At 41.3% G+C, this 13,646-nt stretch overlaps 1 protein-coding gene across 4 annotated transcripts in view; it reads left to right on the top strand.

Moving 5' to 3' along the window:
- Window positions 1-8,362, top strand: part of DLG5 (discs large MAGUK scaffold protein 5) — a 151,845-nt gene extending 143,483 nt beyond the window's left edge. For all 4 annotated transcript variants that reach the window (XM_027858926.1, XM_027858915.1, XM_027858923.1 and 1 more), the window contains 5 exons: window positions 1,338-1,481; window positions 1,843-1,970; window positions 2,632-2,741; window positions 3,290-3,399; window positions 6,329-8,362. In XM_027858926.1, coding sequence (XP_027714727.1) covers window positions 1,338-1,481; window positions 1,843-1,970; window positions 2,632-2,741; window positions 3,290-3,399; window positions 6,329-6,432 — 596 coding nt within the window. In that variant the 3' untranslated portion in view covers window positions 6,433-8,362. The remainder of the gene's footprint in view (window positions 1-1,337; window positions 1,482-1,842; window positions 1,971-2,631; window positions 2,742-3,289; window positions 3,400-6,328) is intronic.
- The last annotated feature ends 5,284 nt before the right edge of the window (window positions 8,363-13,646 follow it).

The following is a 13,646-nucleotide window of genomic DNA, read 5'->3' as shown; positions in this document are numbered from 1 at the left end:
CATCGATTAAACACCGCTTTTGGTGGAGTGTTCCCAAGACCCCTTCAAAGGCGTGGTTCTCGGCTCTTGCTGGAACGACGTGTGTGGATTGATTTTAATTAATTGTCGGTTTCAAACAAGTGCCTTCCTGCTTTTCTTTTCAAACATTGGGTTGAGTTTCCCTTCCCCTCCCCACTTTAAGCTGTATCCAATACTTTCTTGGTAGACCTGCGTAATATACTCCTCATTCTCTATAGAGGTCCTGTGTATTTCGTGTGGGGTGTGATAGTCAGACTCAGGGGTAAAGGGAGGGTTATGGATAGGAGGTATGAATGATGAAAGTGTTCTTTATACATAGGTAACAGAAGGTAAAAGTTGGATATAACCCCTGTTTCCAAACTTCTCTATTATTGAGGCCACCACCATCTTCCCAGTCCCTCAGGCTCCCAACCTTGGTTTCATCTGCAATTCCTCATTATCTCTTGGTCCCCATATCCAACCTTTGCCAAGGCCTGTTGATTTCTCTTTTGTAACGTCTTGAATATGGCCCCTTTCTCCTCTGACACTGCCACCACTTTAGCACAGGCACTCTTCACTTCATGCCTGGACTATTGCACTGATATTGGGTCTGCCTGCCTCAAGTCTCGCCCTACTCCAGTCTATTCTTCATTCAGCTACTAAAGTGATTTTCCTAAAGCACATGTCCAACCATGTCATTTCTCCCCCAATAAACTCCAGTGGCTTCCTGTCACTTCCAGTTTCAAATATAAAATTCTCTGGATGGTGTTCAAGTTCTTCATAACCTATCCATTCCCCCATTTTCAGCCTTCTAGTCTTCTTACACCGTATACTTTCCCACAAACTCTCAAATCAGTGACCGTGCCTGTCTTGCCGTTCTTGAACAAAACACTCCATCTCTTGACTCCTGGGCATTTTCACTGGCTGAGATGCTTGCTTTCTTCATCTCTGCCTCATGGCTTCCCTTGCTTCCTTGAATTCAAGTTCCAGCTAAATTCCCACCTTATACTTTATACAGGAAACCATTCCTAGTTCCTCTTAATTCTAGTGCCTTCCCTCTGTCGATTACTTCCTAATTATCCTGTATATAGCTTGCACATAATTATTTGCATGTTGTCTCCCCCCTGAGACTGTGACCTCCTTGAGGGCACATAGTAAGCACTTCACAAATGTTTATTAATTAACTGACTCTACTATTCAGTGTGTGTGTGGAGGGAATGTCTTCCTTAGCCTTCTCTTCTTTTCTGGCAAACTGAAAAATTAGTTCTGATCAAAGTTAAGGGTTGAGCCATTCTCCCCTCTCTGAGCCCTCTGCGCGTCTCTTGGTTTTTCCTTTTCAGATTCAGTCAGCCTGGTTTATCAGCGGGTGCAGAAGGTGGACTGCACTTCTCCAAGACCTGTTTTGATTCTGGGGCCTTTACTTGATGCTGTGAAGGACATGTTGGTGAAGGAGTCTCCTGGGAAATTTTGCAGATGTCCTCTGGGTAAGTAGACCTCTTGGGAAGACAGAATGCCTCATTTAGCCAGTGTTGGTAATCACAATGATATCTGTAAGAATACTTACTCATACTGTGTCTCTGTTATTCTTCTTACTACACCTTATTGTTTAGGATAACAAGTAAATAACAGTTAAATTTACTTAGGAGAAACTACAAGATTACTAGAAACTTTGGGGGAAAGATTCGTGAGAAGATGTCAGGAAACCAAGGAGTATCTAATAAGTACAGGATGGGTTGTGACCAGAGCCAGGTTACCAGAACAAGACGTTATCCTAAGTAGCAGTGAGAGGGATTTAGGGTAGCTCCAAGGAAAGAGAGCCATTCACGTCTTTGTTGTGTCTTTCAGAGGTGATGAAGGCCTCCCAGCAGGCCATTGAGCGAGGGGTCAAGGATTGCCTGTTCATTGACTATAAAAGAAGAAGCGGCCATTTCGATGTGACCACTGTAGCATCAATAAAGGAGATAACAGAGAAGGTATTGATGTCCCCGCTTTATTCTGTACGTGTGGAGCCAGAGAGAGCTCAAGAAGTAGGAGTGGTCAGCCCTGGACGCCCTACAGTATTCTCTGTGAGGCTCTGCACGTCGCATCTCTGGACCTCAGTTTCCTCTTCTGTTAAAATAGCAGGTTGATTATATGATTCCCTGCTTTGGCAGTTTTTTTTTAACTGTGCGTCTGTGTCCATCTTTAGAAGAGGTGGATATTTTCCAGGTAACACTTAGTATCTATGAATTCATAGGTACATAGGGTAAATTGGGGCCATCTGGATCTCACCTCATTGAAGTCAAGCAAGTGATGGCGTCATGATACAGGCTTTGTCTTGGATTAGTTTCTCAAAGTTTGTAATTTATTGTTCATGGAAGCCATATTGTACTTCCTTAATGCCTGTTAGATACTTACGTGTTAATTATAGAGTAAGGGACATTTCTGTGAAGCAGGTGGAGGGTAATATGATGGAAACATTAAAGAATTCCTTACAGTAGAAGGAAGGAGTTTGGTCAGAAGATTGCTTATGTATCGGCTTCCTTAGGGAAGATAAAATGTTTACTAAAAGGCTGTGTGCTGCTTCTGTCCACCAACTCTGCCCGAGTGTTGTCTTATCCTAATGTACTGATGGTGTGCTGATTGTTGTCTTAGGACTGCCACTGTCTCCTGGACATTGGTCCACATGCCATTGAACGGCTTCATAGCATCCACATCTACCCCATTGTCATCTTCATCCGCTACAAGAATGCTAAGCAGATCAAGTAAGTGACCTTCAGGGTCGAGGCTTCCGGGTCCCTGTCAGAGTGGGGAAAGGGGTTGTACTAAAGTCGTCGTTGACCTCTCTTGTTAAGAGACAGGGTTGGCACATTGGAGCGTTGGACCTGGGGTTCTGGTCTAAATTCGATCTCTAACTTGATGGGCGAGGGTGGGACTGTGGCTTAGTTAGCTGCATCACTTCTCTTTGCCTTAGTCTTTTTATCATAAAATGATGGAATTAGATGTAGATGATATCTGATGTTGTCTTCATTGCCCTCATGATTCCAGCAGAGGCACTGGAGTCATCATGCACCATGCACATATTTTAAACTTTTTCCATTGCAAATATGCTTTCTGGTGTGTTCTCCCCCTACTCCATTTCCAGCAGCAGGGTCAGGTTACTCCTTTACAAGAATGTACACCAGGGGGCCCCCTTCACCGTGGTTACCTTTTCCCTTGGATGCTTCCCATGGTCCTGGACAAAAAAGGCTAACAGTGGCAATGGGGAAAAGTGAGGCCTCTTAGCCTAATTCTGCTGTGGGTGTTCCAACAGAGAACAGAGAGACCCTATCTTCCTGAGGGACAAAGTCACACAGAGATATTCCAAAGAACAATTTGAGACAGCTCAGAAGATAGAACAGGAATACAGCAAATATTTCACAGGTAAGCTGACGTCACCTGTTTCTTTTCCAAAAGTAGGAATGAGATGGGGTGAGGAGGTGGGGGGAGTGGGATGGAAGCAACAGTTTTGGAAAATGTGAGGTTTACTGGCCTTGCTTTTTTGTCTAATATCAGGCTTAATGTTTCATTGTTGGGGAGTGAGGTGTTGGGAGAATCCCACCAGATCACACTCCTTTCTTTCTTTTTTAATAACAGTTTTGTTTTTTTTAATGAAGAAGCACATATTTTTTCCCCTTCTCACCCCCCCCCCCCCAAAAAACAACAACAAATAGGGAAATCAGAGCCCTTGGAACAAATGTGCATACTCAAGCAAAACAAATTGCCACAGGCTCATTCTGCATATTCCTTTCAACTTAAATTAAACTTAATAAAATTAAAATTTTATTAAATAAGAGCCTAGGCTACAAATGCAAAAGCAAAACAATCCCTGCCCTCAAGGAGGTTGCATTCTACTGTGGGCACTCATGTTTGTATATTTAAATTGTGAACTCTTAAGTCCCACATTTCTTTTTTTTTTCTTTTTGTGAGGCAATTGGGGGTTAAGTGACTTGCCCAAGGTCACACAGCTAGTAAGTGTCAGGTGTCTGGTCTGAGACCAGATTTGAACTCAGGTCCTTCTGACTCCAGGCTGGTGCTCTTTCCACTGCGCCACCTAGCTGCCCCCTGAGTCCCACATTTCTAACATGTCTTTGTGCCCACTAAATATGGGGAAAATTCCCTATGTGATGATGGCTGTATTCTGTGCTCAATAATAGAATGCATGCTTTCATAACTAGCTATAATATCTATGATAACATAAGGGATCCTTTCAGCATCAGAGGGCAGAAAAGTTAGTTGTTGTCCTATTTTGGTGTTTGAGGAAGGTCTAAGCTAGGTGTTTTTCATTTACCTTGTTTAAAAGCCCAAAGCCCCATTTTTCCTACTGCTGATTTACTCTCTGGCTTCCAAATCATTTTGAAAATTTGAAGCAGATGTTCCAGGAAAGGACAAGAATTGTAGTCTGGGAGTTGGGGGTCGGTTTTAATCAGCTTGCAAAGAGTTCTAGTGGTGGTGTCTGCCAGGAGGGAGGAATGTCTGATAAACTTTAGTTTTATTTTCCTGTCTTTAGCATCTCACTTCCCACAAACTATTTGCTCCATTATAACTCTCAGTAATAGAGATTGTATGATACTGAGCCATCACAGATGTGTAATGTTGGACACACTTACCGATGAGATCACTGTATTATTAGTTCTACTTAACTGTTTTGTAACAGGAAAGCGCTCACAAAATGGCCATAATCTCTAAATGTTCGACAGAGAAAAACAAAACACATCAGTAATTTTTTTTCTAAGAAAAAAAACATACTTAGCCACTTGGATTTACATTTCTTTTCACTTTCCCCAGGTTTCTAGTAACTGACAATCACAACACACACTCTAGAGCTGTTGTCTGAAATGTCAAGATTCCACTGATTGCAGGGTTGGGCAAATTCAGCTTTACTTAGGTGGTGTTTCCCTTAGGAGTAGCTTAGTTAAAGCTTAAAAAGTTAAAGTTTAAGTTAAAAAAAAATTCCTGATTTTTCCTGGTTTTGGGGCAATGGAATGACTGTCTTTTTGAAAGCCTGTCGGAAACCTGAAACCCCATGTTTACCAATCATTTCAGCATCCTATCATATCAAACCATTTAAAATAAGGACCAAAATATGTTTTATAATAGAGTTATGTTTTTGTATATTCATTTCAGTATCCTATCATATGAAACCATTTAAAATAAGGAACAAAATATATTTTATAATAGTTATGTTTTATTATCATTTCAGCATCCTATCATATGAAATTATTATTATATATTATATGAAAATGTTACATATTTTATCATATAAAATAGTTATATTTTATTATTTCAGCATCCTATCATATGAAATTACTTTAAATAAGGAGCAAAATGTATTTTACAGTAGTTATATTTTATTTATTTTTATTTTAATAAGTTAAAAATTAAATAAATATTTAATATAAATGTTCATAATATTTTATAATAGTGTTTGAGCTATTTTTCCATCTCAGCTCCACTTTCCTGATAGTATTAGGGATCAGAAAAGACTGAAAGTGGGCAGCAGACAGGCAGAGAATGACGGAAAAACCAGCAGCCTGCTAAGCAGAGCTTTTTATCTAGGTGTGGGCGATCAGTGCTTTGTACCAGGGCATGGAAGTTTAGAGGGTGCTGACTGCACTTATATAGCAGATAGAAACCAAGAACTGAGCTTTTAGTGCCTCATTAGCAAGAAACAATTAGTTAAAATAGACAATTACTACTTAGCCTTCTTCCTGCCTGCCATATCAGTACAACTCAGGGGACAGCCTCAACCTGGCCCAACCTGCTTCTTTCTCTGTAGCAACTTTGAAGTATTTCATGGTTTAAGATTCTCTTTGCTGACCTCCAGGAGGAGATTACCCAGAGCCCAGACTCTACTCCAGCCCTCAATCCCTGCTTTTCTTGGATGAGAACAGGGAGTTTACCGGTCACAATCCTCCCAATATGATGGAGGGCCAGGAGGTTTTGCTGCTGTCTTGTCACTGAAACCGAAAGACTATGGAATCTTTCCATTTTCTTTGAAGCTGAACCCTTCTGTGTGCTTTTCTCCCCCAGTTAGAATGTGATCTCCTTGAGAATGGGGATTATTTGGCATTTTTCTTTGTAACTCCGGTGCTCAAGGATTGGCACACAACAAGCATTTAAGTACTTTTCATTCCTTCCTTTCCTCTTTGGGACCTTTTTTCTCCAGAAGTCCAAGGTCTTACCCCAACTTAGCACAGCTTCAAAAGTTGTCTTGGTTCTGCTTCAGAGGTTTCCCCTCCACCCCCCGGGCAGCTGATCTTGCAGTAAGGGAGAATTGACCTTTCCTCTGTTTCTTCTTTGTGTTCTACAGGTATCATCCAGGGCGGAGCCCTTGGTAACATTTGCACTCAGATCTTGACGACTGTCGATGAAGAGCAAAATAAAGTCCTGTGGATTCCAGCTTGCCCACTGTAGACGGACATTTTGCTGTGAAATGCAGAACATATTCTTCCAATGTAAATAGACAGCCAGACTTTAAATATTATATATATATGCAAACAGTTCTTCATGAAGGGGATTGAGACACTAACACGGATAACCAAAAGCACCTGCTTAAGTGGCTGAATAAGACCGAACAAAGCCTTGGCCATCGGAATTCATTTCTCTCTCACTTGAGCATTTATTTTCCTAGAGAGAGAGAGAGAGAGAGAGAGACTGACTGACTGACTTCTAATATGATGGGGGTACAAGGTAGACCACCTTTTTTTTTTTTCTTTAGCCAGCAGATTATCAGTGCTGCAGAAAGAACCTTCTAGATTCACAAGTTTACAAACCTTTTCTAAGTATTTGGTTGTTTATGTTTACTTGAATGTCCTCGTGTCGTCGTGGCCTGTTGCCTTCTTGGTCCCTTTCTCCTGCCGTCCTCATCTCTTACTCTCGTGTTTTTCTTGTTCAGTGTGTCTTTTTTTGTGCCTGTTCTCGGTGCAGCCACACTTTGGAATCGAAGGGAGAGGGCACTGTGAGGTGGCTGGGGGGGCGGGGTGGGAAGAGGGGAGCGGACTGCGTGTTTGTACTGGAGTCAGTGAGGGTAGGTCCAGGGAAGGGGGGACTTGGTGGGCTTTGGAAACCTTTGGAAATTCTCCTGGGAGCTCTGGAATCATCTCTTAGATAAATTTGCAGGGTGATCCTTTTGCTCAGTTTTGGGTGGCAGAATCAAAGGCGTCTCCTGTGCTTTGGAGTTACTTTAAATTCCTCTGGTTGAAATTGCTTCTCTCCTCCCTCCTCTCCACCACTCTACCTGCATAGATTTTATATTTAAAGACCATAATATGATCTGATCATTCTGAACTCGATTTGTTAAGTAATAAAATAATCAATTTGGTTTGGGGGACTGGTAGTGTTGGGAGGAGGGGGAAAGCAAGGCAGTAAACTCGGTCCAATGCATGCTGTTCTGTCATTTTTAAAAGTCTGTAAATATCAATAGCTTTTACTGGTGCAATTTTGCAGGATAATTCTTCTGCTTTGTTCCTTAGCGTCTGTAGCAGTCACATAATCTTGTTTTGTTTTGTTTAAATTTGATATGAAAATGGTCACAGTTTTGGGCTTTGGATCAAAAGCCTTTGGTAGTGTTCACACTGTCTGGAATCAGTCAATAAAAACCAAGGGGTTTTTTCTATTGCTTGCAACACTCAGTCACACTGTGTACCCAGCTCTGTGATAAAGCAGCACATTGGATTTGCTTGTGCGCTTTGAAAGCTTGGGTGGGCCCTGGAAGAAGATTGCCTCTCCCTTTCTCCATCAACTATTTGTTCTCTTTGTAGGTACTGTACTCTCTTTGGTTTATCCCAGTTTAATTTGAGGAGGCTTTATGAACTGTTCCTAACATTTCATTTTTCTAGCAAGAGGTCTTAAAAAAATTTTTTTTTAGTTTTAGACTACAGGCTGTAGTTTTGTGTTTTATTTGCATTTTTAAAAAAATAAATAAAAAAGGGATTTTTTTTTTCCTTGCACACTTCCTCAAAAGAAAGAACTATATCAGTCCTGAATTTTGTTCCTTGTTTTACAGGTACACATTTTCTAGCTCAAATTCCTTAAAAAAATAAAAGTATAAAAATATTTAAAAAAATAAAAATAAAAAAACAAACCACAACTGTAGATTATGTATTGATGCATTACCTAAACAAAATAGCTTTCATATTGAGGGGTAGCAGGGTTTTTGTTTGTTTTTTTGGTGTTTGTTTTTTCTTCCCCTGAGTTGAGGATAGAGTTGGACTTTGGTACGATTAAAACAGACAGGTACTGTTCTGACCAGGATTTTCTGTACTAAAAAAATGTCACTTTGTATAAAAAAACCAAAAAAGTTAAAGAAACTGATTAGTATGATAAATAAAGGTCAATTTCTGTACTTGTGTTGCAGTATTCTTGATGAGCTTTTCCCCTTTCCTTTCCCCACCTGCTTCCTTGCCTTCTGAGTTACATTGTTGCCTTCTCTAAAATGGGGGATTGGTCCAATGGAAAGACCACACTGGCTCTGCACTGTGTCACTGCGGTCATTTTTTTCCTCCCTGACTGATTCCTTATATCACTTTCACATGATATATATCACATGATTCAAATTTTTTCTTCTCTCTTTCAATCCTCCCACACCTCCCCTTTGCTCTCCTTTTAGCCAAGGACCTCACTTCTTGAAAATTGAGGCCATTCAATGTGAGGTCCTGCTGTTCTCTTCATCTCTCTCTTTTTTTTTTTTTTAAGGCAATTGGGGTTAAGTGACTTGCCCAGGGTCACACAGCTAGCTAGTAAGTGTCAAGTGTTTGGTCTGAGGCCGAATTTGAACTCAGGTCCTCCTGACTTCAGGACCGGTGCTCTATCCACTGCGCCTCCTAGATGCCCTCTTTTCTTCATCTCAAAACCCCTTGACACTATTCCTCTCTCCTGGTAGCCTTTCTCCTTGCTAAGGTCAACTTAGCAACATCTGCATGTGTGCTTGGTCTCATCTCCTGCTGTTGTCTTTAGCAGATTGCAACCTCAATCATCCCTTCTCTCTCAAATCAACTTTCCTTTATCTGTTGGTTCCTTTCCTACTGCCTTCACATACATAAGTGTCCCTCATCTTTGGGAAAAAAAAAAAAAAAACAAGCCTTCTTTAGACCCAACCATCTCCTCAAGCTGCTGTCTTTTATCTCTCTTCCGTCTCTCAGCCACACTTCTGGGAAAAAGCTATCTTCACATATGAGTTCCTTGAGAAAAGGGACTTTTCCCCCCCTTTCTTTTTGACTCCGGTACTTAGCCCAGTGCCTGGCACATAGTTGGCTTTTAACAAATGCTTGTTGTGGGGCAGCTAGGTGGTGCAGCGGATAGAGCATTAGCCCTGAAGTCAGGAGAACATGAGTTCAAATGCAGCCTCAGATATATAACAGTCACTAGCTGTGTGACCCTGGGCAAGTCACTTAACCATAATTGCCTTGCCCCCCCCCCCCCCAAAAAAAAAAGCTTGTTGACTGATGACAGACTAGCTTTAGGCTCACTTAACTGAAACTGCTCTCTCCAAAGTTATCAGTGACCTCTTACTTGGCAAATCTGGCAGCATCTTCTCGGTCGTCACCCTTCTCAATTTCTCTGCTGCATTTGACACCGTGGACCACCCTCTTATGTACATTCTTTCCTCTTGGAGGGTTTTGTGTCACTGGTCTCTCCTGGTTCTCCTCCTGACTATTCTGATTGCTCCTTCTCAGTCTCCTTTGCTAACTCGTCATCCATGTCAACACCCTTACCACAGCGGGTGTAACCCAAGGGTACACCAATATTCTATGTATTCTATACCCCAAGGCTCTGACCTGGGCTTTCTTCATTCTTTCTTTCTCTCTTCAGTTTCCATGGATTTAACTATCATTTTTTTTTTTTTTTTTGCGGACAACACACACACACGCAGGCATATACATAGCTTCAGTCTCTCGAACTTCAGCCCTTCATCACCAGTTGCCTACTAGACATTTAAACTAGATGTCTTAAAGACATCTCAAACACAATAAGTGCAAAACTAAATTCATTATCTCCCCCACCCCCAAATAGCTCTTTTTGTCCCCCCTCAGAAACCTTCCTCTTCCAATTTTCCTTATTTTGTCAAGGGTATCACCATTCTTTGAGTCTCCCAGGTTCATAACCTTGGTATTATCTTTGATTCTTCCCTGTGCCTCCCCCCGCCCAACATTTAATTAGTTGCCGTTTTCACCTTCATCTCTAACATCTGACCTCTTTAATTGAACTGCTGCCACCTTAGTTCAGTTCCTCATCATCTTTCACCTAGATGTTTGTGGCAGCCTCCGTCTCTCACCACACCAGTCCATCCCACGCACTGCTGCCAAGGTAATTTTTGTTGAACTCAGATCTGGCCGTGTCACTCCTCAGCTCAGTCAGCTCCAGTGGCTTGCTGTTTCTTATAGGATCAAATGTAAACTCCTCTGTGTAGCCATGAAAGCCCCATGCAGTCTGATCCTCATTGATCTTTCCAGCCTCTTTGTCCATTTTTCCCTCTTCTGTATTTTTATTTCAACCGAACTGGATTTCTTTTTTTGTTTTATCTTATTTTGTTTTTCAAGTAAAAAAGTTTTTATTTTATTTTATTTTTTTATTTAAAAAATTTTTTTTTAAAGTTTTTAAAAAAATCGATCTTTTCCTCCCACAAAACCAGGTCATCATCCTTGACCTCTCTGCAGTCTTTGACACTGTTGATCACCCTCTTCTCCTTAATACCCTCTTTTCTCTAGGTTTTGGTGACACCTCTCTCTCCTGATTCTTTTTCTGTAAGTCTGACTGTTCCTTCTCAGTGTCTTTGATCTGCATTCAGGTCACATTCACTACCTGTGGTGTCACCCAAGGCTCTGTCCTAAACCCTCTTCTTTCTATACTGTTTCACTTGGTGATCCCATGCTCCTTTGGATTCAGTTATCTTCTCTGCTACTGATTCCCAATCTCCTTACTCATCATTAGCTTTTCTGCTGACCTCCAATCTCACATCTCCAACTACACATGGGATATCTCAACCTGGATGTCCAAGGGCGAGCACGGTTTGGTGACTTTTTGAGCATAGTTCCAGGTTGCTTTTCAGAATGGTTGGACCAGGACCAATTCTCAGCTCTACCAGCAGTGCACTTGTGGGGCCTGTTTTCCTGAAATTTCCCCTGCATTTGTCATCTTTGCTGGTCTGATAGGTATGAGGTGGAACTTTACAGTTGCTTTAACTTGTATTTCTCTAATTGTTTGGGATTTAGAGCATTTTTCTTATGATTGTTGGTAGGTTGAATTTCTTTTAAAACTGCCTGTTCAACTAGATTTCAATCTCTTCCTCACAACACACATGGCACCACCTCTCACCCCTGTGCGTTTGTACGGGATGCCCCCTATGCCTAGAATACTCTCCTCCCCCTTGCATGTGGAATCTCTCTTCCTACAAGTCCCACCTTCTGTAGGAAGTCTTTCCTGATCCTCCCAAGTTCGAGTGTTCTCATGAGACTTTCTTGTTTTAACTACTTCTATTTATTCCTCTTTATATTCTGTACATACTCACGTAGGTCTATGTTGTCTTCCCATTAGGAATGTAAGCTTTTTTTTTTTTTTTTTTTCTATTTTGATCCCCAACCCAGCACGGTGCCTGACACTTAGTAGTCTCTGAATAAACGTTGATTGATTGATCAGTGATCTCAAAGGTCCCTCCCATCTCAAAGCACAAAGAACGAAACAGTCCCTACACAAAGAACGTGTACAGTCTGATGGGGGAGAGAACAAGTATACATATAAAATACATAGGCTAAATATAATATGAATAAGTACACATATGTACTAAGCCAGTTAAATACCAGGTCATTTGGGAGGATGGCACTAACATTTGGGAGTGTCAAGAATGACTTCATGCAGAAGATGGTGCTTTGGGCTGTTGAGAAGCGGCACCATTTACCCGAAGGCACACAGGTAAGTCAGTTCTGTGGCCTGAACTCCAGTTGAGGGTTCTTTCCAATATTCTATGCTCTTACTAAAGTCTCAGAGGCATCACTGGCTCTGTTCTCTCCCTTGCCTTGACATTGAATCAGTGACCAAGCCCTGCTCTTCTTCTTGTCCCTTTTATAACTGAACCTTCCACTTGGTTCAGTCCCTTATCAGACCATCCCCGGACCTCATTTTGTAGGAGCTTTCTAACAATGTGGTAATAGGGAAAAGTGCTGGACCTATAGTCAAAAGATCTGGGTCTGAATCTTAACTTTGCCATTTATTATCTGAATGACCTTGGGTAAGTCTTGGACCCTCTTTGGGTCTCAGTTTCCTCATTTCTAAAATAAAGGGGTTGAGCTAGATGTCCTCCAAATCCTAATTAGCCTTCTGCATTCAACTAGATGTATCTTCCTCAAATTCAGCTTTAATGACAACACTCCCCTGTTTAGAAACTTTGCATAGGATTGTAGACTCTTAAGAGCTCCAAAGGGAACTTGAGCTCAATTTCATAAATATGAAGTGCTTAAGAGCACAAGTCACTAGGCTTGGCGCTAGGTGGTTCAAAGATGCTATGAGGCATGGGACCTACCCTCAAGGAGCTTACAATCTAATTGTGAACACAAAACATGCATATGAGCAATTATAATGCAAATTAAAATATAGAAGAGGCATAAACACCTGAGGGATTACTTCTGGCTGGGGGTATCAGGGAAGGCTTCACCGAGGAACCTTGAAGACATTCATCATTTAATCCGATACAGTTGTTGCAGATGGTGAAACAGGTCCTGGGAAAGAGAAGCAAAATCTAAACAGGCATTTGAGGCTTTCCTCAGTCTGGCCCTAAATCTACCTCCTATTATTATTTCCCAACATAAATCTTTTGTTCTCCAGGTAGACTGGGTTTTTTACCATTCTTCAGATGTGTACTGTGTATTTCTTCCCAGAGTTCCCTTCCCTTCCTGCTCTGCCTACCTCAGCCTTCTTAGGTAAACCTCGGGGATTATTCCCTTCTTTGAACATTACATTGTTTTAGCTTCCATACAGACTTTCATTGTTGTTTCCACACATCTCTGTTTCATCACCTCAATTCAGTTAAATAGGCCTTCATTCAGTGAGTGTCTCCTGTGTGTCAGGTGCTGTATTAGGCATTTGAGATACAAATAAAAAGCTATCCCTGCCCTCCAGGAACTTACTTATGTTCTCAGGAAAACTGATTATATTGGAACAGTTACAAAAACATGAAAAACAAATTCATGGACCCTGGATTAAGAACCCTTTGACCAGCTGCTTCCTAAGAGTCCCTTCTGGCAGCCACATTCGAGGATTATCCAATTTGACCAGTCCGGTATTCTTATCTCAGTGGAGACCAGAGGTCAACGGTAAGTCTTGGTTTGTTCTTAAGACAACTTCTGAGGTCCTGGGGTAGCTATTAGTTTGTGCGTTGTGGCGTTAAGTCAGGAACATGTGAACTTGCCATCCAAATGGCTTTGTTGTATTTTGTTTAAATAAATAAATAAATATATATATATAATATATATACACACATATACACATACATCTACATATATGTGTGTGTATATAGATATAGATATAGATATATACACACACAGAGAGAGAGAGAGAGAGAGAGAGAGAGAGAGAGAGAGGGAGAGAGACTGCTAGAAATGACCTTGGTCTGTGGAGTTGGAGCTCACTCTGATGAA

This window comes from Vombatus ursinus, unplaced genomic scaffold (assembly GCF_900497805.2).
Source record: "Vombatus ursinus unplaced genomic scaffold, bare-nosed wombat genome assembly UNPS02000749.1, whole genome shotgun sequence".
Lineage (NCBI taxonomy): Eukaryota > Metazoa > Chordata > Mammalia > Diprotodontia > Vombatidae > Vombatus > Vombatus ursinus.
This window is presented reverse-complemented; position numbering and strand designations above follow the sequence as displayed.